We start from the raw sequence: 25,524 nt of genomic DNA, 5'->3' as shown, positions 1-25,524 counted from the left end.
GCCGGCTTGTCCTTTTATAGCCGGCTTTCGCGGTTTTTGACGCGAAGCCACGCCCCTTTTTTTAAATCGACCAATCAGAAGCCTGGGATTGAAAATTGACCAATCGGAAGTCAGGTAAGTTTGAAACAGAAGAAAATACACGAGGTAAGTAAAAAACGATACAGAAAAAAGGGGGGGAGCTGCCGCACTCCCATGGTAGGGGAGGTTAAGTCTCTCCCCATTCATGGGAGTTGCAGACAGCATTACTTACTTAACACAACCCAATTATAACAACCAATTATAGACACGGACACATGCATGGTGGAGAATGGCCGCAGCTGTTGTTTATTAAATATCATATCAATCATAACATTAACCATTGCTAATGATACTAATACCTGCTCATACATATATTCCCAGCCAGCCTCTGCATCAGATCTCTGCAGCGGACCGCCTTAAAGATTAACAACAAATATCCTTAAGCCCCGCCAATTTTCCACCTAGCCAGGGGCATACCTCCACGTCAAGGCCAATTAAACCATTACATTGGCCTTGGCCATTCCCCACACATGTAAAGCTCTCTCTATTGCACTTTGGAATCCCATGTTCAGAATGTCAAAACCGATATCTGACAAATGTACCCTGTCCGCGCGATACAGGCCTTCAAAACCTTGTTCCAACTCGTAGTGCCTATAAACCAAAATATTAACTGTCTTGGAAAATTTTGAGATAGCGAAATTACGTTTTTTACGGCATCTCTCAAGGGGGTGAAAGCCTGCATCTTGAAGCCAGACTAGTCTGGGCACAACTTCCGACCACATTATCACAGTATTGGGAAAAATAAATCTGATCTGAGCAAGGTCTCTTTTTATATTACGAATTAAATCAATGTTTCTACCCTTTCCAATGTCATTTCCAGCTAGATGGATCAGAATAATTGCTGGGAAACCCCAACAAGATTTCATTTGCAAAATTATTGGCAATAAATCTGGCCATTTAAGGCCTCGAATGCCCATCCAAACAATTCTAACATCTTTAATGCCTAAATTAGTTGTGTAGGTTCGCTGTTCTGCTCTAGCTCTTGCTCTGTGGACGAAAGAGTGTCCAATAATCCAGACCAAAGGAGGAGAAACTGTAACGAAAAAAGATAAGACTTACTAAACAAGGGTAGGTCTAACATAAAGTTGATACCTAGAGGAGTTCCATCTGCCAAGCCTTTTGATGAACTCTTCTCCTAAACCCATCAATGAGGCTTGTGTGGCAGCTCCAATGCGGAAAGAATGTGTGTTATAATGGTCAGGTGGTATACCTAACTTACTGACAGCTCCTTTGAGAATTTTCACAAATTGAAATCTTGTAACAAAAGAGCCATCACTGTGTATAAAGAAAGGGCCAGGAAGGCAGGGTCTGACTTGCTGATAACGGCTAAAAGCTAATACTGGGCATATTGACTGTTCCGTGCTATTACCAAGCCAAAGGGTTGTCCCTCTTCCTACTTTATCCGTTTTTGATTTTTTTAATATAATTTTTAATTTGCCCTCAACTAGATGAATGTCTTCACTCCCAATACCCCCTGGGGATCTCTTACTATGAGAGACCGACTCACTTACCCGAAGGGCACCAAAGAAAGACACCGAAAATAACAAAGTAAATAACATTGCTTCAAACTGAGAATAGCATATATGAGGTAGGACCGAAACTAAATCTTTCAACAATGATAATGTGATGGGTCTCCTAATGTCAACAAATTGTGTAATCCTACCAACACCCCGAAGGATTTGTTTGACCAAAAAGGATTTAGTTATGTCTGCCTCACCTTGAACCTTTAAAAAGAAGGATATGCCTGCTAACTTTTTTGTTATAGCTGAAAGAGAGTACTGAGCCTCAACTTGCTCCAGTACAAAAGACAATAAGACGTCACTGTCCCCTTGATAATGATCTTTGGGAAAACTTGTTTTGAACTTCATCCACTCATTCCAGCTTGCGATGTAAGCATGCCAGGTTTTGTCTGCCAATGACATACTTAACCATTTTGAAATTCTGGCAATACTAAATTCCACAGATGTTGGGGGCATGGTGTTCCTTCTTTGTCCAAATAATTGGCGATTTCCCAGAGCTCGTTGAACTGAAATCGAGATAATGCGTCAGCCACAACATTGGTACAACCAGGGATATGTTTTGCTTGAATCAAAATGTTAAATTTAAGAGCTCGGAATACTGCCTGTCTAAGTAATCTCAGTACTGGGGGGAGTTAGAAGAGAGATTATTAACTACTTGAACCACCCCCATATTATCGCAGTGCCAAACAATACGTTTGTTAGCCAATTGAGGGCCCCACACTTCCAAAACAACTAACAGTGGAAAAAATTCCAGTAACACTAGATTTTTGGTAAGCTTGAGTTCAACCCAGAAAGATGGCCATGCATCCGCAATCCAATGTGTGCCAAAGATAGCGCCAAACCCTGCTGAAGCAGCTGCGTCTGTATACAGATTCAACGCTGCATTCTCAAACAATTCTCCTTGCCAATAAGTAATGCCATTGAAATTCTCTAGAAACTCCTGCCAAACAATCAGATCATCTTTAACTACCTGAGGGATTCTTATGTGCCAGTTAGGATTATCTAGACCCGACGTTAGTGCAATGAGTCTTCTGTTAAAAACCCGACCAATCGGAATAACCCGTGTAGCGAAATTCAAATGTCCAATCAAGGATTGTATGTGTTTTAATTTAACCTTCTTGGATTTTAAAGTTGAGTTTAGAATGCTTCTCAGCTTAGCTACTTTCTTTTCGGGTAAACGAAATTCACGATTTACAGTGTCTATCTGAATACCAAGGAATTCCAAGGTTGTAGTAGGGGGTATCGTTTTTTCAAGAGCTAGTGGAATGGCAAATTTCCTAGCAAACCACGTAAAAGTACTTAACAAAATTCCACATGAACTAGAACCTGCAGGACCGACAAATAGGAAATCATCTAAATAATGAATAACCCCTTTAGAACCAGTTTCCCATTGAACTACCCATTGCAAAAAGGATGCAAAGGCTTCAAAATAAAAGCACGAAAGGGAACAGCCCATTGGGAGGCATCTGTCAAAATAGAAACTGCCTTCATAATGAAAGCCTAAAAGCTTATAACAGTCAGGGTGTATGGGCAGTAGCCTGAAAGCAGATTGGATGTCACTTTTAGCCAATAATGAACCTTGACCAAATTCTTGAATTATCGATATTGCCTGGTCGAAAGTCGTATATGAAACTGAAGATAACTCCGGACCAATTCCATCATTGACAGATGCCCCCAAAGGATATGATAAATGGTGAATCAAGCGATAGCTTCCTGGCTCCTTCTTGGGTACAAGTCCTAACGGTGAAACTCTGAAATCCTCGAATGGAGGATCATCGAAGGGGCCATCAATTCTGCCCAATTTAAGTTCCTTCTCAATTTTTTCTTTAACTACCTTTGGGTTTAGATCTATTGATTTTAAATTCTTTGGAAATGATATGAGGGTTACAGGATCTGCTGATGGTATCCAAAAGCCAACTTCAAAACCCCTCTCTAAGAGGCACGCCATCTGGCGCTTTGGATATAGCTCTAGGTAGTGGCGCATTTCTGGTAACTTCACCGGGGTTATCCGACTTACTGGAGTCCCTACCACTGGGTTTTGTGACAAATCGTTTGATACAACGAAAGGCAGGATGGTTGCCAGCACAATGAGCACATTCATGTTTATATCTACAGCTTGCTTGGAAGCGGCAAGTTGACTCATTGAATGCCCAGCAAGCATTATATTTCACAGGAGTTTTGTTCCCAGGTAATGGAACTGATGGTTGTTTGGGAATAAGCATTCCCATCCAAAGGTCAATATCCTTGGAACCCCAAGATATTGACTTCTGAATGGACATCTTCTGTCTGAATCTATCATCATACAAAAACCAGGAAATACCCCCATAGGCTTTATATGCTTCAAGAATAATGTCAATATGTTTAAATAGGCCTGGACCTAATTGTGGGTGTTTCTCACACAATACATTTGAATAAATACAAAATGCCTGTAACCAATTAGTGAATGTCCTTGCCACAGGCCGACGTCTGTCCATTTCAGGGTCTGACTGCTTAACTTGCTTGCTTAAAAAATCTTTTGATGATGGCAACAGTGAGAGCATGTCAATATACTCTCCTTTTGTGATTTTTTCCTTTATGGCCTGTGGCAAGTGCAAACCCAAAGGTGTAGCATCACAGAGTATTGAATCTCTAAAAGCAGTTTCAGCTACTTGAGAAGACACAGCCCCTGTGCTTATATGCGTTGACGCCGCACCAGGGGTTAACAAAGCTAACAAAGATTTTATGACATCATTGGCAGAATAGTTACCAATCACTTGGATGGGTTGACTCTCCTCCTGAGGGGTAAAACCAGCAGGCTGGGGTGCGCTGTGAATGGCAGATGATGGCAATGCATGACCCACGCTGGCAGGTGGCAGAACCGGGTGCCCTATAGTGTTACAGCTGGAGGGCCCCGGTTCTGGGCGGCTTTGGGGTCCCCTGCCGACCTGGTGCCCCACATAGGAGCTGCCGGCTGCCGGACCTCCCCCGGACCCTGTGGAAGGAAAGGGCCCTAAAGCGTTACAGCGCTTTTGCTGGAGCGGCCCACCACTTGCAACAGCGGCGGAACTCACTCGCGATGAAGGGGGGGAAGCCGACGGCCAAACTCCTGTTTGTGGCGGGTCAGCGACGATCCTCTTCTTGGCGGAGACCGCTGACGTCACCTGGGTTCTTTTCTTCGCCGCTTGTTTCCCTCTGGTGTTCCTCTTGACGGCGACGATCCGCTTCTTTCCTGGTCCGCGCGAAGCTGGGGTGCGCTGGATGGCGACGTCAGCTCCTGAAGATGACGCAGCTTCCTCTGACGGCGATCCTGGAGGCTCTGCAGTCGGAAGTGATGTCACCGCTGTCGTCGACGATGATGCAAGCTGGCACTGCTGAAGGAGCGTCTGGATGTCTTCATGTCCCGCCTCCGCCTGGATCCAACGAAGGATGTCGCGAAGTCTGCCGTCGGGATTCTCTTCAGCCATTTTCCAGACGATCCTCTCGCGTCGGCTGCCAATGAAGAGCGTTCGCCGGCTTGTCCTTTTATAGCCGGCTTTCGCGGCTTTTCACGCGAAGCCACGCCCCTTTTTTTAAATCGACCAATCAGAAGCCTGGGATTGAAAATTGACCAATCGGAAGTCAGGTAAGTTTGAAACAGAAGAAAATACACGAGGTAAGTAAAAAACGATACAGAAAAAAGGGGGGGAGCTGCCGCACTCCCATGGTAGGGGAGGTTAAGTCTCTCCCCATTCATTACTTTAAAACACTTTAATTTTTTGGTGTTATTGTTCCTTTAAGCACAGCAGAGTTAACATGGAAACCAGAAAAAGGCGTTTTACAATGTTTTTTTTGTGCAGCTGTGATATGTCACTTTATCCCTTGAGTTCATCTTTGCTATTATAGTCAGTTCAACTTTCTAAAAGCATTCAATTGTGCAGTTGGCCAAGTCATCCATGAGACGTCCAGTACTATTATATCAAATATGCAAGCCCTAGCAAGATATAGTCTTTTCAAAAAAGTTAAATCTTTACACAATGCAATAATGGATAGCGGAATGTTTGGCCTTGAAATCAAAAGTATGCCGTTTGGGAAGCGTTGCTTTGGAAATTTGGTTGTGTACTGCTTGTAGATTTTGAGCTATACAAGTGAGAAATCTCCATAAAACTATATATATTTGGTATTGTCGCGTTCAGGAGACATAGACCTTTCTAAATCGGCTGTGTTCTCGTACATATAGTACATAAAATAAATGATGTTTCTGATATATGTGATTGTTCTTCGTGAAACATGATTTTTTTCATTTTATTAGACACTTAGAAGCCTATATTTTTTTACAGAAGTAGAATTACACCAAAATTCTTGCATATTGTGAAAGTTTAGGTTGTCCTGAAAAAAACAATATATTGTTTTCCTGGGTAAACTAAAAGACCACCCCAGGAAAGGCCCTTAAAGTGAAAGAGTGCAAAATATCTAAAAACTGCTTGGCAGTAGATGTTCGCATCTAGGACAAAATGGCTGGCAGGGAAAGGGTTAAACTACCAGGAAGTATACACAGTATATGTATGAGCACAGTGACATCTACAGGCCATTTGCATGAACATCACACCTTTCCATAATTGGGAACTTTATGGAAAACAGGTTTCCTGATAACTGATCTCATACTGTACATGTACAAACGTTCCTATTGAAGTGATGGCCCACAGTCACTTAAGCTTTCTCTTAACTTGTTTAAAACATAGTTTGCTCAGGTTTTCAATATGCAAATACTGCAAGTAATGTCATTAAAGAAACAGAAATAATTTCATAGGCTAGTGCCACACAGTAATTTCTGCTATCGACTATCAGCCTTTCCAAAATGGTTATGAAGCTTTTCATATAACCACTGTAGATGTCAGGCAACCAGACACTTCAAGGTGCAGTCACTTAAGTAAGTAACTATTTGCTTTTTTTGCTCTATAGACAGATAAAGTATGTCGATATTCTCTGAAGATTCCCAATAAAACATACCCTAACAAAGTAGAAACAATTTGACAAGCACTCCATTCGCCCGTTGAATTAAAAGAAGTAAAATGTTTATTTCCAACATATTAAAAGCATCCGTTCCCTGTTGTGTTTCGTATCCACCGATACGTAGTCACAGGTACCCTAAGAAAGGCTCATAATCAATGATTTGTACATTAAAACATTTCTGTCCTACACTCTGCTATTGCTTCCAAATACATACTGTAGTTCTCTAAATAGAAAAATCACATGGCTATCTTAACATCCTCTGGGCAACATGCTATTAGTTTTGGACTGTAGTTTAGCATCAACATTTTGTTCCTTGCAGAGCTTAGGCTCTGTTAAAACTTTCTTGCCTGGCACCAGTGTCGGACTGGCCCACAGGGATAACAGTAAAACTCCCAGTGGGCCCAGGTGTTAGTGGGCCCTTATACTGCTAAACATTTAGCCTGTTTCCTGGTCATTCCTTAATTCTATGAGAACAAAGAGGCTAAATAGACTGAATAATAGATTATAGTGTGTAAAGAAAAGAGACTAGGAGAATACAGGTTGAGTGAGGGGAGGCAGAATAATAGTACCGAGTAGGGATGCATCGAATCCACTTTTTTGGATTCGGCCGAACCCCCGAAACCTTCTTGAAAGATTCGGGCGAATACCGAACCGAATCCTAATTTGCATATGCAAATTAGGGGTGGGAAGGGGAAAACATTTTTTACTTCCTTGTTTTGTGATTTCCCTCCCTGCCCCTAATTTGCATATGCAAATTAGGATTAGGATTCGGTTCGGCCAGGCAGAAGGATTCGGCCAAATTCGAATCCTGCTGAAAAAGGCCGAATCCCGAACTGAATCCTGGATTTGGTGCATCCCTAGTACCGAGACTGGGCCTCCTGGTGGTGGGCTCCTGGTGTCTCAGTCCGACACTGCCTGGCACATAAAATATACAGTGCAGCTCTGGTTTCATTTTGTAAATGTGACTGAAGCGTTTTGGTGAGCTAAATACATGACCCATTAGTGTGACAGTTTAACTTATATGTGGTGTATTATGTACATTATATATAATTGTTGAATATAGTAGTAGTAATATTATTCCTAACTAAAGGAATTGTCAGTAGCCATAAAAAGATATTCAATCTCTTAAAAAAAATTTTTTTTAATTATTGACAGTACCAGTGAGCTAACAGATCAAGACGCAATGAGTAGGAGAGTGTGATCTTTTACAGCTTCATGCATCTATCACTAATACTATATGAAGGTAAAATAATTACAGACAGAAATAAAGAAGGTGACAGGTGATAAAGAAGGTGAGCTTAGGGAGCAGGTGAATGTTTGCCAGTGAGAATCTCAAACTCCACCTAGTAAATTTTTTCTGACCTGCTACAGGCCTGGGCCTTTGCTCTCTTACATCTGCCAGTGCTCTGAATGTGTTTCATATTAAGTTAAATGCTTCAGATTCACGCTTAATTTAATGAGTATTAGCAGGGCTTTTGTCACATTAAAAGAAAAGAAGACTCCTGACTAGTTCATATGTTTACATCTTCCAGCTAAGCTAAGAACCAGCACATTTTATGCATAAAGATCCAAAACCTCCCAACATGAAACTATACTGCATACATCATTTTTAAAGGGGCAGTTTTAAACCTCCTTATATAGCCCCCTTCAAATGAAACAAATGGATTACCATAAACATCCATATTTATGTTATTCCACTAAAAATATTATCACAGACCATGTTGGACAACTATATTAATAAATAATGAGAAATATATATTGAAAACTATATAGAAAACTTTCTGTAAGATGTAAATTTGATTATTGTTTGATTTTTGTTTGTGCAAGTAAAAGTGATATATACCATTTGCCAAACTGCTCAGAAGTAGTACTCAATTGAAAATCATATTTGTTTGGGAGCACTGTCTACACATTGTATCAACTTGAAATCAAAGCTGATGAATAATACAAATAATGGTATGTGCATAATCTTGCACTGTGCACTACAAGTCTCTGTGTACAGGGGGCATTGATCATGTAGAGAGAACGATCAATACCCCCTGTATATATGTATACAGATATATATAAATAAATCATTATATATATATATATATATATATATATATATATATATATATATATATATATATATATATATATATATATATATATATATATATATATATATATATATATATATATATAAGTCATATAAAAACATTTTGGAACCCCTCTCAGCCTGCACAAAAATTTACTCCACTTTCAACAAAAAAAGATACCAGTGGTATGTCTTTCATTTTCCAGTAACATCTAAATACTGGGGTTGTTTTCTGAACAATTTGATAATTTGAATGCATGTAACTGCTCAATACTGATTACTGGCAACACCAAATTGGTTGGATTAGCTTGTTAAGTCTTGAACTTCGTAGGCAGGTGTGTTCAATCATCAGAAAAGGTATTTAAGGTGGCCAATTGCAAGTTTTGATTCTGTTTGACTCTCCTCTAAAGAGTGACAGAATGGGATCCTCAAAGCAACTCTCAAAAGATCTGAAAACGAAGATTGTTCAGTATCATGGTTTAGGGGAAGGCTACAAAAGCTATCTCGGAGGTTTAAACTTTCAGTTTCAACTGTAAGGAATGTAATCAGGAAAAGAGAGAAAAAGGCCACAGGCACAGTTGCTGTAAGACCCAGGTCTGGCAGACCAAGAAAAATACAGGAGTGGCATATGTGGATGATTGTGAGAATGGTTGCAGACAACCCAAAGATCACCTCCAAAGACCTGCAAGAACATTTTGCTGCAAATGGTGTATCTGTACATCGTTCCTCAATTCAGTGCAATTTGTACAAAGAACATCTGTATGGCACGGTGATGAGAAAGGAGCCATTTCTGCACTCACACCACCTTGCTTGTTGTATGCAAAAGCTTATTAAGACAAGCCACAGTCATTTTGGAACAAAGTGCTTTGGACTGATCAGACAAAAAATTTTTATTTGGTCACAACAAAAAGCGTTTTGCATGTCGGAAAAAGAACACCGCATTCCAAGAAAAGACACCTACTACCTACTGTCAAATCTGGTGGAGGTTCCATCATGCTCTGGGGCTGGGGCTGGGGCCCTTGTTGAAGTTGAGGGTCGGATGAATTGTAGGTGTAGGAAGGAAGAGTTTGGGTTCCTAGAGTACTGGGCTGATTTTTCCTTGGGGTACAACCTATACAGTCGTGACGGTTTGCACCTCAATGGAAGGGGGTCCACGGTGCTAGGGGAAAGAATGGCTAAGAGGTTGGAGGAGTGTTTAAACTAGGCAAGGGGGGGTGAGAAAAAGAATTATGGGGAAGCTAGGGTAGACAGGGCAGTGGGATTAGTAAGGGGTCATGGGGGAGAAGTGGGTGGAGGAGTGTGTTTGTATGTAAAGTCTGAATTAAAGCCATGCGCTAAAGAAATAACAATAGCTGGCACTGGTGAGGGTGTAGAATCACTCTGGGTAGAGATTTTGACTGGGCAAAAGTTAACAAAAAGAATTATCATTGGTGTATGCTATAAACCACCTCGTATAAGTGTCGAGTATGAAGCCCAGCTACTCTTGCAGATACAAGCGGCTTCACAGCTGGGTCAAGTTGTTGCTATGGGTCACTTCAATTATCCAGACATTGACTGGGGTAATGGGGTTGCTAGTAGGTTTGTAAATATGCTGAATGACAACTTTTTATACCAGCTCGTTCAAGAACCTACTAGGAATAACTCTCTTTTGGACCTTGTAATAACTAACAATACTGACCTCATCTCTAACATTTGTGTGGGTGAGCATTTAGGGAATAGTGATCATAACATGGTCTCCTTTGAGATTCTGTTGCAGAAGCAATTCAATAAGGGACTAACTAAAACACTAAATTTCAGACGTCTCTGCAACATATTAAGTGGGAAATGCTTTTCACAGGTTTAAACACAGAACAAAAATGGGAAGTCTTTAAAATGCTGCTTAATAAATATACTTGTCAGTATATTCCACTTGTAAGCAAGGAACGTCGTTGCAAAGCAAAACCTTTTTGGTTCAACAGAAGCGTTGGTGTTGAGGTGGGTAAGAAAAGACGTGCTTTTAAGGCTTTCAAGTTAGCTGGTACAGCCGAAACATTTATAAGGTACAAGGAGGCCAATAAATCATACAAAGAAGCTATAAGGCAAGCAAAAATTGATATAGAAAAAGATATTGCAGCAAAAAAATTCATAATTTTTTAAATATATTAAAAGTAAAAAAATTAAGCAGGAAGGGGTGAGACCCTTACTATCAGAGGGGGGTCAGCTGGTTGATGAAAACAAAATAAAAGCGCAGATTCTGAACTCATATTTTTCATCTGTCTACACAAATGAGGAACCAGTAAGTGAGGGTTTCCTTCTTAACAGTTGCAATTCTAGTAATACAACTAATGATGCATGGTTCACACATGAAGAAATTCAAAAGAGACTAGAACATGTTAAGATTAACAAAGGTCCAGGGCCAGATGGTATTCATCCCCGGGTAATTAGAGAGCTTAGCTCTCTACTTAATTTTTCAGGATTCATTGAGATCTGGCATAGTGCAGAGAGACTGGCGAATTGCTAATGTGGTGCCTCTATTCAAAAAAGGATCCCGTTCTCAGCCTCAAAACTATAGGCCAGTTAGTCTGACGTCAGTGGTAGGAAAGCTTTTCGAAGGGTTAATAAAGGATAAGATGCTGGACTTCATAGCAAATCATAATACTATGAGTTTGTGCCAGCATGGTTTTATGTATAATAGATCTTGGCAGACTAACTTATTTTCTTTTTATGAGAATGTAAGTAGAGACTTCGATTCTGGGATGGCAGTGGATGTGATTTACTTAGACTTTGCTAAAGCATTTGATACAGTGCCACACAAAAGGTTACTGGTTAAATTAAGGAATGTTGGCCTGGAACATAGTATTTGTACCTGGATAGAGAACTAGCTAAAAGATAGACTACAAAGAGTGGTGGTAAATGGAACATTTTCTAATTGGACCAGTGTTGTTAGTGGAGTACCGCAGGGCTCTGTACTAGGTCCCATGCTTTTCAACTTGTTTATTAATGACCTGGAGGTGGGCATTGAAAGTATTGTTTCTATTTTTGCAGATGATACTAAATTGTGCAGAACTATAGGTTCCATGCAGGATGCTGCCACTTTGCAGAGTGATTTGTCTAAACTGGAAAACTGGGCAGCAAACTGGAAAATGAGGTTCAATGTTGATAAATGCAAGGTTATGCACTTTGGCAAAAATAATATAAATGCAAGTTATACACTAAATGGCAGTGTGTTGTGAGTTTCCTTAAATGAGAAGGATCTAGGGGTCTTTGTAAATAACACGTCGTCTAATTCTGGGCAGTGTCATTCTGTGGCTACTAAAGCAATTAAAGTTCTGTCTTGCATAAAAAATGGCATTAACTCAAGGGATGAAAACATAATTATGCCTCTTTATAGGTCCCTGGTAAGGCCTCATCTGGAGTATGCAGTGCAGTTTTGGACTCCAGTCCTTAAGAGGGATATAAATGAGCTGGAGAGAGTGCAGAGACGTGCAACTAAATTGGTTAGAGGGACGGAAGACTTAAATTATGAGGTTAGACTGTCAAGGTTGGGGTTGTTTTCTCTGGGAAAAAAGGCGCTTGCGAGGGGACATGATTACACTTACAAGTACATTAGAGGACATTATAGACAAATAGCAGGGGACCTTTTTACCCATAAAGTGGATCACCGTACCAGAGGCCACCCCTTTAGACTAGAAGAAAAGAACTTTAATTTGAAGCAACGTAGGGGGTTCTTCATAGTCAGGTCAGTGAGGTTGTGGAATGCACTGCCAGGTGATGTTGTGATGGCTGATTCAGTTAATGCCTTTAGGAATGGCTTGGATGATTTTTTGGACAGACATAATATCAAAGGCTATTGTGATACTAAGCTCTATATAGTTAGTATAGGTATGGGTATATAGAATTTAATTAAAAGTAGGGAGGGGTGTGTGTATGGATGCTGGGTTTTCATTTGGAGGGGTTGAACTTGATGGACTTGTTCTTTTTTCAACCCAATTTAACTATGTAACTATGTAAGTGAGGGGGCATACACTTTACCAGCTAAGGAGGTCCCTCTTTTACCAGGAAAACCGAATAATACTAACTTAACATATAATTCTCCACTAAGTAATGCAAATTTCAAAAGTAAAAGTAGTAACCTCCACTGTATGCTGGCAAATGCACGGAGTTTGTCAGGTTAATTGGGAGACCTACAATTAATTGCATGCTCTAAAAATGATGATATAATTGGTATCACTGAGACCTGGTGGGATGAAACATATGACTGGATTGTGAATTGAAATGGTTACACCCTTTTTAAGTGGGACAGAGGGATTAAAAAGGGTGGAGGAGTGTTTTTTATGTAAAGATTGAAATTAAAGCCATGCACTAAAGAAATAACCATAGCTGGCACTGGTGCAAACTTTGACAGTATAAGGGCATCTCTGCAACATATTAAGTGGGAAATGCTTTTCACAGGGTTAAACACAGAATAAACATGGGAAGTCTTTTAAATGCTGCTTAATAAATATACATGTCATTATATTCCTGTTACAAAAATCTGCCAATGATCATTCAGGGTTCAGAGGAATGTGATAAGTTTTATTCTCGCTGCGAGGGGACAAGCAATACAGAAGTAAGCTGCAAGTTGACCAGCTAATACAGAAAGTAGCTGGCTTTTTATAGATACTGTAAAATGTTACAATCTTTCTGCAGCTGATCTGGCCCCACATTAATGTCATTTATTCAGGGGACAGTTAGCTGCGTACAAATGCACTGTTTCAAATTCTCACAAAGACTTATTATTGTAAAAGAAGCTACAATTATCACAATGACATGTTATTGATAAAAGAAGCTACATTTCACATATCATGCGTTTCAAGTATTAACTCAAGAATTTCCTTACATTTCCACCCTTTTTATACTTCTGAATGCATTATGTGTGAAAAACACCAGTGATTAGGACTAGCATAGCTTTTCATCCTTCGCATCATATATCTGTGTCATAATTATCCACATAGTCATAAGAGCGGAGTGAGGCTGCAGGAGACATGGTTTTAGTAAAGGTAGTATCAATAAGACGTTGCAATAAGCCACGAATACAAGGGATGCAACAGCACCCACAGGTTACCAAAATAGCTGCAAGTATGGCAGTTGAAATTAACACGCTGGATACAAGTCCGCTCCATTTCCTGAACCACGTCTGAAGAAATTCGGTGATAGGGTTGGATATCCCAGAGTTTTCCACCAGTTCATTAGATAACATAGTCAGTCCTTCCAAGGCTTTAGTGATACTCCCATCAGGAGCCGTGTTATTTGGGATGAAGGTGCAACTCGCCACCTCTCTCGGCAAGAAGCATGTCCAAGGCTATATGATTTTGCCAGGCAACCAGGGAGGTGGCTTCTAGTTGACTTGCTAAACCTTTGAATCCATCACGGGTTAAGTTGACAAATCTCTGTTAGTTGTAGTAGATGTAGTTGATCCAATCGACATTCTTGTTTATAGTTGCCCACCAGGCGAGGAAGGATTCAAAGCCAGTGGTGATTTGATTTCTGGCCTTATATTCATCTGGGACTCCTCGGGGTACTCCTATATCATCAATGTATACATGATTGTCGAAAGACCCTTTAGGTTGGACTTCTCTTTTGGAGCGGTGAATCATTTCCAATCTTGGTACCTGTGGAAGAGGTTATGGGAAAAGCATAGAAAGGCAATATCAGTTGTACTAAACAGCAGCTCCCACTCCAGAGACTTGGAAGTAAGGGGCGTAATTTCATGTCTCCACATAACCACCATATATCTACCCGCACACTACGGTGGTCCTGGAACCATCGTTTTTAAATGTGGTGTTGTTCTGTGTCAGAACTATATTTCGGGTACAAAAGGAGGCTGGCAGTGCCAGTAATTTCTGACTACGCCCTTGACTATGAAAACAGTAGTGGTTACCTGCATATACTGTAATGGAAGGTGGCAAATCTAGCAGGGCAGAGAAAGGACAGGGTGGTACAGTTTGCGGGTTGCTTTTGCTTAAGCACACACTGCAACCCTTGTAAGTCATTATCAGGGTTTAGTGGGAATGGCACCGTACCAAGGGCTGGCCGTGCTTTTGTGCAAGCAAAGCAGTTATCTTTCCCTGCCCGGGTGGCCATGTATGTGACAGATTTTAACCATTTGTTCCCCTCGGGGACACCTGTCTCTATTCCAAAAGTTTTTTCAAGGGTGAGATTGCGTAAGTACCGTATATACTCGAGTATAAGCCGAGTTTTTCAGCATCCAAAATATGCTGAAAAAGTCTACCTCGGCTTATACTAGGGTGAGCGGGCAGTAGCTGAGATTGCAGTCACTTTTAATAATTCCTACACCAGTAGTTCACTTGGGGAGAGACTGCAATATCACACAGCACCCTCTGTTGGTTAAATCAAAGAATAACAGTGCGCCCTCTGTTGGTTATATGAAAGAATAACAGTGACTGCAATATCATACAGCGCCATCTGTTGGTTATATGAAAGAATAACAGTGACTGCAATATCACACAGCACTCTCTGTTGGTTATATCAAAGAATAACAGTGCGCCCTCTGTTGGTTATATGAAAGAATAACAGTGACTGCAATATCACACAGCACCATCTGTTGGTTATATCAAAGAATAAAAGTGACTGCAATATCACACAGTGCCCTCTGTTGGTTATATGAAAGAATAACAGTGACTGCAATATCACACAGTGCCCTCTGTTGGTTATATGAAAGAATAACAATGACTGCAATATCACACAGCGCCATCTGTTGGTTATATCAAAGAATAACAGTGACTGCAATATCACACAGCACCCTCTGTTGGTTATATGAAAGAATAACAGTGACTGCAATATCACACAGTGCCCTCTGTTGGTTATATGAAAGAATATCAGTGACTGCAATATCACACAGCACCATCTGTTGGTTATATCAAAGAATAAAAGTGACTGCAATATCACACAGTGCCCTCTGTTGGTTATATGAAAGAATAACAGTGACTGCAATATCACACAGTGCCCTCTGTTGGTTATATGAAAGAATAACAATGACTGCAATATCACACAGCGCCATCTGTTGGTTATATCAAAGAATAACAGTGACTGCAATATCACACAGCACCCTCTGTTGGTTATATGAAAGAATAACAGTGACTGCAATATCACACAGTGCCCTCTGTTGGTTATATCAAAGAATAACAGTGACTGCAATATCACACAGCACCATCTGTTGGTTATATCAAAGAATAAAAGTGACTGCAATATCACACAGTGCCCTCTGTTGGTTATGTGAAAGAATAACAGTGACTGCAATATCACACAGTGCCCTCTGTTGGTTATATGAAAGAATAACAATGACTGCAATATCACACAGCGCCATCTGTTGGTTATATCAAAGAATAACAGTGACTGCAATATCACACAACACCCTCTGTTGGTTATATGAAAGAATAACAGTGACTGCAATATCACACAGTGCCCTCTGTTGGTTATATCAAAGAATAACAGTGACTGCAATATCACACAGCGCCCTCTGTTGGTTGTATGAAGGATTAACAGTGATGGCAATATCACACAGCACCCTCTGCACATGGTAGTGGGACAGTGGGACACAGTTCACACAGTAATCCATTTGGCAATTCTCTGTCACCATCAACTTTGCAAAGAAGTCCGGTTGATCGCTGTAGTTGTGTCTAGGCTTATACTAGAGTCAATAAGTTTTCCCAGTTTTCGTAGGTAAAATTAGGTACCTCGGCTTATACTCGGATCCGCTTATACTCGAGTATATACGGTAAGTAAGTCTCACCCTCCATTCAGAGCCTGAACTCAGAAAACCAGAGATAGGGATGTTTTCTTTGAGGAATGGGTTTGTGGAATCTCTCTTTATGGCCTTTGCCCTATCTATGGTTACATTAATTAATCCCATGGGGTCTGTTCCTGTGATGGTAATCCCGAGACCAAAAAGTTTTTGGTCTCTGGGATGCGCATTTTAATGGTTCAGGAGCAGTGGGTTACATGACTTGATCGTGCAGTAAGCAGATGGGGCTTTCTTTATTATGGAAATCCACTGCTACATGAATTTCTTTAAGTCTCCTACCCATGGTGCTATCTCCCACCCTTGGGGATCTGTACTCCACCAGACTGTGGACCAATCTGGGCAGGGCTTTAGTCCGGGGTTGGGGTGTGCAATGATGCACATATACTTATTTTCCCAGGCAAAGGACCTAGCAGTCTCTAAGGAATCACACTGAATTCACAGGCATCAAATTCAACTGTGGTAGTGGTTCCTTCGATAATGGTAATGTATAGAGGTTTGCTCCACGGTGGATATGAATAATCCTTGGGAGGTGGTCCCCGACCGTGTCTGCCTGTTGTACCTACACTCTGGGGAGTCCTATTTCTTGGGAATGAGGGATGCTCCCCAACAGGTGTATTATTGTGGTTGGTGGCATTATGATATAAGGGGAAGAAAAGCCAAGGGAATAAGATGAAAAACATTATTATTGCTAACAACCCCACCTTGAGAATGGTGTCCATGTATCATATTGTTCTACTCTTTCCCTACTTCTGTTGCTGCTCCCAAATAGTCCCATGGTTCTTCACTGACGTTGAGACGACCCCCTCCCTAGTGGAGAGAACCCCCTTTGTAGTCAGACTGTATCCAAAGGACTATTTGGGTTCCCTAGCCACTTGCCCTAGTTCTTTTACTAGTTTACGATTTTACCTGATAAGGCCCTTCCCACTGTGGAGTCGCCCAATTCTTCCTTTTTATTACCTTTACCCACACGTAGTCTCCAGGCTTCACAAGTTCTATTGGAAAGAGCTATCCGGTATCTGAGAATTTGGAGTAAGCTCTTGTTTTTTTAACATTCTGCATGTGTTCCGCCAAACTTTGGTCTGCCTCTTCCTCGATGATCTGGAAAAGGCATCTATAATTACAAGGCAATATTTCTTGTTCTCCCATTTATTGAGTTTGATCAAATCCATGCAGATCTAAAATCTAAAATGAGTTTATTATTTACCATCCCTCCTGTTGAGACATGGCTTTGCCCATGACTCAAAATTGCAGCATAGCGAAATAGTGTAGTAGGAAGGATTGATTTTCCTTTTGGGGCAATAATATATGCCCTGTTTAAGTTGGGCCCATTTAGAAACCCATTTGTGGCGTTCTGCTTCACTGACATTATTTTGCATGTCTTTGAGTAACCCTTGATCTAAAAAGTTTGTGTCTGGTGATGCATTTAAAGCTTGAATGTGAATGTGCTTTAGTAGCCGCATCAGCTTTGGCATTTCCTAATGAGACTGGGTCAGTCTTGGAAAATGGCCTGATTTACTGCCTGTAGGCCCTAAACCATGCAACAACTCCCATCAGGTTTTCCTCATCTGTTAGGGCAGCAGGTCCACCACGGGCAATGACCCTCTTTAAATCTGGTTGCACACTGGACAACAGACTCTTGAGCATCTTGGTTAAATTTGAAAACTGTTTCCCAATAAACTTCTGGAAAAATTGTGCCGTTGGTACCTTCCAGAGCACGTAAGCGGACCCCTACTTTGGCTGGGTCAGCAGGATTAGTGTCCCAATTCATTTTGACTAACAAATGTTGGTAATCCCCTGAACCACACACATGTTTGAGTACAACTAACATCAGTCCAATTAGGGTTATGGGCACGGTGGACAAACATTAGTTCCTGTACAAATTTGTGTGGATTGGTGCGGTTCTGATGCTGCCCATGGAATGTACTGTGTGTGTGTAATGTGACGTGTTGAAGCAGAAGCCCCTGCTTCTCGCCCTCTTCTCTAGTTTGTATTTTGCAGACGAGGTAGAACTTGGCTGAGGGGCTGGGAACTGCTTGTTCCTCAGTATCAGAGCTGCTATTTTCAGCACTGAAAGATAAATTGTCTCTAAGGTGTTTTTCCTTTTGGTGTTGTTTCTCACTGTCTATTTTCTGATTTATACCCTTCACTAGCAGCTTTATCTCTCCCTCTAGCTTTCTAGCTTCCCCATCTTTTTGTGATTGCGTAAGAGGTTTGATTGGTATTTGATTTGGGTTGGCTGCTATTCTATTAAGCAGATGGTTGCCAAAGGCAATTAACCATCTGGGTGGTTCTAAGGCACTTTCCTGATCTCACCAACATGTCCTTTCCCAGTAAGTTGACCGGACAATGGGAAGAGAGAATGAACTGATTAAGAACAGTCTGTTGAATGTCAGGGTCAGTTATGGCTAATGGTGGGGACAAGTATACTTTATCTAATTGTCCCCCTGCTATTCTTAGAAAAATAAATTCCTCAGTTCTTTGGATAGTTGGCACATCAGGGGGGTGTATAAGGAATCTACATGCCCCGGTGTCACATAGGAAGGTAATGGATTTTCTCCTAACTTCAAGGGTGAGTTGGGGTTTCGACTCACATAAGAAACTATATTCTATGTATCCTAGATTAAGAATTTCTTAATTTTCATGGTTCTCCAGATTATGAACAGGGGAGGGTGTACTCTCACCTAGTCATGCCTCACGAAGAGGATTTCTGTTGTCCTCCTTATCTATTTTTGCTCCGCATTTCCTAGCAATATGCCCCGGTTACCGACAACTAAAACACTAATTCTCCATGTCTTTCACTTACAGTATTTCACTTTCTCACTTGTTATCTCAACGGGGTCTGAACCCCCCCCCTTCTCTCTCTGCCTATCTCGTCCTCTATCCTGCTTTACCACATACACATCTTCCTCTTCTAAAACACATAGCTTAACCCTCATATTTTTTGTTTTGTTTTGGAGATGTCTTTCAGCATGTCTGGCATACTCAAAGACCGCTTTCAAACTGGCTACCCAGTAACGCTTTTCTGGGCTATCCTGCCAGTTAGGAGTTAAGGTTGTCCAGCTAGGTAGTGAGCATGGGTTACATTGCGAATCTTTCCCTTTAAAATGTAGTAGAACTACAACTCACAGGCATATAAGTGTAAAAATTGAAAAATGGACGCCAGGAGGTTCTTAGATAGTAAAACAGGTGCACAGATTTATTATGCCAAAGGCAAATGACCACAGGTTTACTTACAGAATGTATAGGACACAGCAGATGGAATCACTTTGGACATAGTAAGGATCACAGTCAGACAGAAGCGACTCCCATAGGATATTGCAGATAGGTGTACATCAATTCCCAGTTTAACCGACGTAGCCAGTGAGGGGATCGGGATCGATCAGGTAGGGTACAGGTAGTCCTTTGCTAATCTAGATGCCTAGCAACTGAGTTCCCTGCTCTAAAGGCAAACAGGCCTTGTGGGAAAGCTACTTCCTTCTACAATCCTCGTTGGAGCGACAACTGCTCTTTCTGCTACACCTCTCTGTCTTACTCTCCTAAAGAGTCTATAACAAGATCTTACTATATTAGCTGTTCCTTGTTCACAGGGTTATCTGGTCCCTGACTTAGCAACAAAGGTGTCAGGTCCTTCTGGGGTAAATGCTTACTGGGGCCTATGGTGATCCCAGGCTCAATGGGGATTCACCTAGCAGCAGCACCAGGAGCCAAAGAGGAAGAGGCCACTCCCTGCACAACACTATATAGCAGTGTGGCAGGGGAGTGTCATTACACTCTTTGTCCAATAGGTGAGGATGTTACACTTTACCAGTTAGAAGGGCTTGGCCCAATAACAAGGGGAAAGAGAACTACATACAAAAGGTAGGGGATTAACTCTATAGGGATAGGATATCCTATAGGTCCCTACATAATATTTACAGTTTATATATTTTTTTCATTTGACAATGGGGTATTTTATTACTCAGACTCAGTGAAATGTTCTGGGAAAGATGTGTTGAGGTTGTAAAGTTGGTATAGGTTGTAAAATATCACATTATCATTTTTAAAAAAGAATTCTGTTTGCAAAGTTTACAGAACTGCATGTTATCAGCAACTAAAATTTCATGTAGATGATAAGTCTCGGCAGGGGTGCTTCACTAATGAGGCGAGTTGAGGCTGTCTCCTCATGGTACCATGGTCTCACTGCCACACAGCCAGTGTCTAAAATGTCACCACACTTCACTGGGTTGTACAAAGAACTTTGTACACAAAGTTAAGTTTAGACCATATGTAAAACCAGTACCATTTCCTGATTCAGCATGGGCAAAACTTCCTATTGATACTGTCGGCCCTTTTACAGATGCTCCTAGAGACTGCAAATTTGCTATATCCTTGATAGACTATTGCAGTAAATGGCCTGAAATTGTATTTGTTTCTCATATAACATCAGCTACAGTAATAACATTTCTGTCTAAAGTCTTCAGCAGAGAAGGTAATCCAAAGGAGTTAATATCAGACAACGGACCACAGTTTGTCTCATATGAGTTTGAATCCTTTCTGAGAGAGAGGAATATTGTGCATAGTAAATCTTCAGTGTATTACCCATAAGCAAATGGAGAAATTAAGTGATTCAACAGAAGTCTGAAAGAAGCACTACAGACAGCAAATCTTACTTGGAAATCTTGGAAAGTATTTACAAAAGAGTTCCTACATAACTACAGAGCAACGTGCCATGCAACAACTCAATCATCTCCTGCTAAATTATTACATGGCAGACAGATGTGCACTAAGTTACATGTTGCAGACATCAAACTTCCACAAAATACTGTGCTTACAAAATCATTTATTGCTGACGTGGTGAAAGAGAAGTACACTTTCAGCCTGGTTCTTTAGTCAGAATTAAGAAATCAGGAATACTGAAACAAGGACAATCTAAATTTACTACACTGTCACGACCGGCACCCAATACCAACAAGTGCCAAGTACCCTGGTCTCGGCTCGGCTTCACCAGTAGTGTGACCACCGTTGGGCTTCGGGCAGCTTACTTGGGTGCCACCTGGACTTAACGAGAGGTACAAGGCGAGATGTTCTGGCTGGCAAAAGGGGCACGGCTAGAACAAAGTTCTATCACGGGCAAAGGGCTGTACACTGAATGGCCCTTAAATAGCATTCAAATTTTGCGCCAAAACGTGGTGACGCAACACGCCAGCGTGCCTGCGCCTTTAAGAGGCGCGCAGGCACGCGCCCTAAAATAACATTGCGTGCCCTAAACAACATGGCGCCGGTGCTAAGGACCATTCGGCGGGAGTCCCGGCGGATAGCGAGGCGGGCATCCCCGCGGATAGCGCGGCAGCCGACCGCGCCGCGCAGGTATTTTTCTTACATACACCATTTGAAGTGAGACACCAGCGAGGACCTATGAACTATCTTATGAACACATATGGAATGCAAGTCATCTTGCTCCTGTTAGATATGACTTTGGAGAAGCTCCATTTGATGAAGGACATTTTCCTACTCCTGATGTCAACTGCAATAGGCTTGAACACAGTGAAGCTATAAGGAGTACTGAGAGAATCAGAAAACTACCTGCATCGACCCAGGACTATGTGATTTGAATAATGTATATTATTGCTTTTAGATGCATTGTTGTTGTTCATTACATTTGCCCAAGTGCTTTCCTATTATAGGGGAATATGTGTTGTTTATGCAAATAGCCTGTAGATGTCCCTGTATTCATACTTATACTGTGCATACTTCCTGGTAGCTTAAAAATGAATGTGAAAGCTTACTGTTGTGTAATGCCTGCATGACTCTGCTAATAAAGCACTGTTATACTCTACTCATCCTCAGCTACCCAAAACATAAGTTACCCCTGTACACTTAGAACCATCAACTATCTATATGTAAATTGGACAGAAAACTAAAAAAAAAAGAAGAAAACACCTTGATGTTATCAGAGAAATCCCAAGAGGAGCAATGGTACTTATGGTACTAATATTTATATTTACCATATAATTTCCTGTGCAAAAAATGCCTTATGCCCAACCATGTGCTGTTCCACGCATGTGTTTGCCAGAGTTTCCCCTTAAGTCTAGCAGTAGGGATGTCGCGGACTGTTCTGCGGCGAACTTGTTCGCGCGAACATCGGCTGTTCGCGTCCGCCGCAAGTTCGCGAACGTCGCGCGACGTTCGCCAATAGGCGTTCGCGTCAAAATCATTCGACCATTCGGGCGCTAAAATCGAACGATTTTCGTTCGATTCGAACGAAAATCGTTCGATCGAACGATTAAAATCCTTCGATCGTTCGAATCGAACGATTTTCGGATGTTCGAAGTTCGCGAACTGTTCGCGAACTGTTCGCATTTTTTGCCGGTGTTCGCGAACGGCGTTCGCGAACACATTATCGGCGGTTCGCTACATCCCTATCTAGCAGGGTCATACAGATAATCATTCAACCCATCTGAGGATTCCTGGGTTTCCATACACTTATTGCCAGGGCATAATTTACATTGCTATAAATATTATTTGTGTAGCAATCTTTAAGATATGACTTCATAGTGTTTATTTTAAAATGTTGGTTTATAACAGGCCAAATGCAAGGAAAATCCAATGCACACTGCAGACAGTCTGTCTGCTGGCACCAGGTAAAATGCCTTTGTAACCAATGTTTACATCATTCCAAAAAGTGCACATTAAATATATATATAAAAGTATATTTAATGCAATATACTTTTATAGAGACCTACATTGTTTGAGAGCTATAATTTTCCTTTAATAACTGGCAAAAATATTGAACTGCTAGGTAACCCTCTAAATTTCCCAGTTGATTTTTAAGAAATCTGCCCCTAAAGTTAAATTGAAGGTGAACTCTCTTGTATTCATTCCTTAACCATGCTTACCTGGCCAAAATCAGGTGGATCTTTTGGGTAAAGGGTAATAGAACTTTTATTACCTCTAATTGGTACATGACACAAACTGTTTTATTTTTAAATCATCATAACTGTTACTTAAGCCGTTCAGGAACATGACTATCCTATTAGTAAACCCCTGGTAATGTTTGATGAACACTCCAAACGATACTTTATCCAGTGATATCTATGCTATGATGGTATTCCTGAATACATTGCTCTTGGCATGGCACATGTGGTATGCTTCAGGAATAATGGACCTCGGAGCCCCTGAGACACTCCTCTAAGCTGCCTGCAGAATCAACACACCTGCTGTTGTTTCCTAGTTGTCCTTTTTGCTTATGTGTATATTTCTGTTCATGTTTGCTTCTTTAAGGAAGATACATTTGTAAAGATGCATTTAAAGTTAAAAGATACAACCAGTAGTGAAGCAAAAAAGTTCACAAGCCCATAAGGGTTAATGATAATATGTTAAACCCCCAGTGACTGATTGTTGAATTGGTAAAAAAATAAATAATTTTGTGGAACTTAGGTTTTTAATGATTTAATTAAAACTTAATTGGCAGTAAAGCAAGAAGCACTTGCTAAGGATTAAATCAGAAGATCCAACTCACATATGTATATTTACAGAAACTTGGTCAATATTTTGGGATCAAACAGATTCTAACTTAAAATTTTGAATCCTCGACTGGCTCAAGAAATAGTCTTTCCTGTAGTGGCTAAAACCTATTTGTCCATTTTCTTCACATTCCTTACAGAATTATTGTATCACTGGTGCTTAATATTCACTGAGTGTTGTCAGTTTGTTAGATTTAGAACTTGTTTTTGTTACTTTACTTTTATTTTTACTTTCACTCTGGTAAAATGTAAATAAGACACTCCAATTGTTATCATTATTGTATTCCTGTTCTATATCTCGAGTCTTGCATTTTTGTTAAATTCCTACTTGTTTTGGTTTTAAAACTCAATAAAAACATTTACATTAAAGAAGCACTTGCTCTCCCCCATTCTAAGAGGTGAAATAGGCATAAAACTCAACAGGCAGACGGCACTTCTGGAATAGGGTTTATTGGAGTTACTGCTGTAGAAAGTTACCGCCCTTCCCTCAATCCAGGTGCTCAGTCGAACAGTGTCCTCACTGTGAACGCTACTAAGGGAGTATATCCCTTAGTCATAGGTACTTATGACTAAGGGACAGGCCCAGACTGGTAATCTGTAAATTCGGGCAAATGCCCGAGGGGCCGCTCTACCCTTCATTTAAGTGGGCCGCACGCTGTCTAAGTAGCACTTTGCCGGTGCTCTGATCATGCGCTCCATTTTTGCGCCTACTGTTTTTCTTACAGCTGGGCCCGTGCCCGCTCCTGAAGTGGGGCCCGTTGCCACTCCAGTCTCCCCCACGCACCTGTTTGTACTGCTCCCCTCCGGGTCACAGACTGCCAGGATGCGCTTCATACAATCCCCTCCTTGCTTCAGCAGCCCCGACTAACTAGGGTGGGCTATCTGAGGAGCGACATCCTCTCCACCAACTGCATGCCCGGGATTGGAGAGAAAGAAAGCCTCTCTGCCAATCACAGACAGATTGGTGGATGAGTGGGGCGGGCCATGGCTTCCCCATTATCAGTACTGAGTAAATGGTAGAATTGGAGAGGGTAGTGAAACTGAACTTGGCATGACTCGTAGACAGTCCCAGCTAAATGCACTGGGGAGGGAGAGTTTGAATCTTCTTTCACCGTACAGCTTTCTGTATTGCTAGTCCCGTAAAAGCTGCATGATAATTGGATAGGTGGGAGGGGTAGTTCAAATTTCACCCTGTAGTTTAACCAATCATCAGGTGGCTAGCAATACAGAAAGCTTTTCCAGTGCCTCCCCTTCATGCTCAGTCCTCTGCCTGGTGTGGCTCCTCCTTCCTCTACCTGCAAGATATGAATGTGTGCGAGCAGCCAGCAGACTCTTTAGCATAACTCTCCCATCAAAAAAGGCTCAGGCAACAGAGCAAGAGGAATGGAGGGTAGGCATAATAAAAGGCTTGTGTACAATTGCGCTGGAAGAAACATTTTCATTGTTCAAAGAACATTGTGAGATATTATTTATGCTGTGCTTTACTATTCTTAGCTTAAATTGATTTACAATTCTTCCCTCCCCCATTTTTTTTTATCCCTCTCTTTTTCTACTACCTTTTTATTCATGCGAAAAATGTAAAACTTATAAAAAAGA

General features: G+C 41.1%; 1 protein-coding gene and 1 long non-coding RNA gene across 2 annotated transcripts in view; one reads left to right on the top strand and one right to left on the bottom strand.

Annotated features, from left to right (window-relative positions):
- The window catches only part of LOC108704787, an 88,925-nt gene that overhangs the window by 5,386 nt on the left and 58,015 nt on the right, over positions 1-25,524 (top strand). The gene's annotated exons all lie outside the window — the stretch shown is intronic.
- LOC121394237 lies at positions 149-5,059 on the bottom strand. Its single transcript, XM_041564621.1, has 3 exons — positions 4,345-5,059; positions 1,796-2,104; positions 149-1,111 (listed from the first exon to the last, which is right to left on the bottom strand). The coding sequence occupies exons 1-3, from the start codon at positions 5,039-5,041 to the stop codon at positions 513-515; spliced, it is 1,605 nt and encodes a 534-aa protein (XP_041420555.1). The 5' UTR covers positions 5,042-5,059; the 3' UTR covers positions 149-512.

Source organism: Xenopus laevis, chromosome 5S (assembly GCF_017654675.1).
Source record: "Xenopus laevis strain J_2021 chromosome 5S, Xenopus_laevis_v10.1, whole genome shotgun sequence".
Classification (NCBI taxonomy): Eukaryota; Metazoa; Chordata; class Amphibia; order Anura; family Pipidae; genus Xenopus; species Xenopus laevis.
The sequence above is the reverse complement of the archived record's forward strand: the minus strand, read 5'-3'. Positions and strand labels throughout refer to the sequence as shown.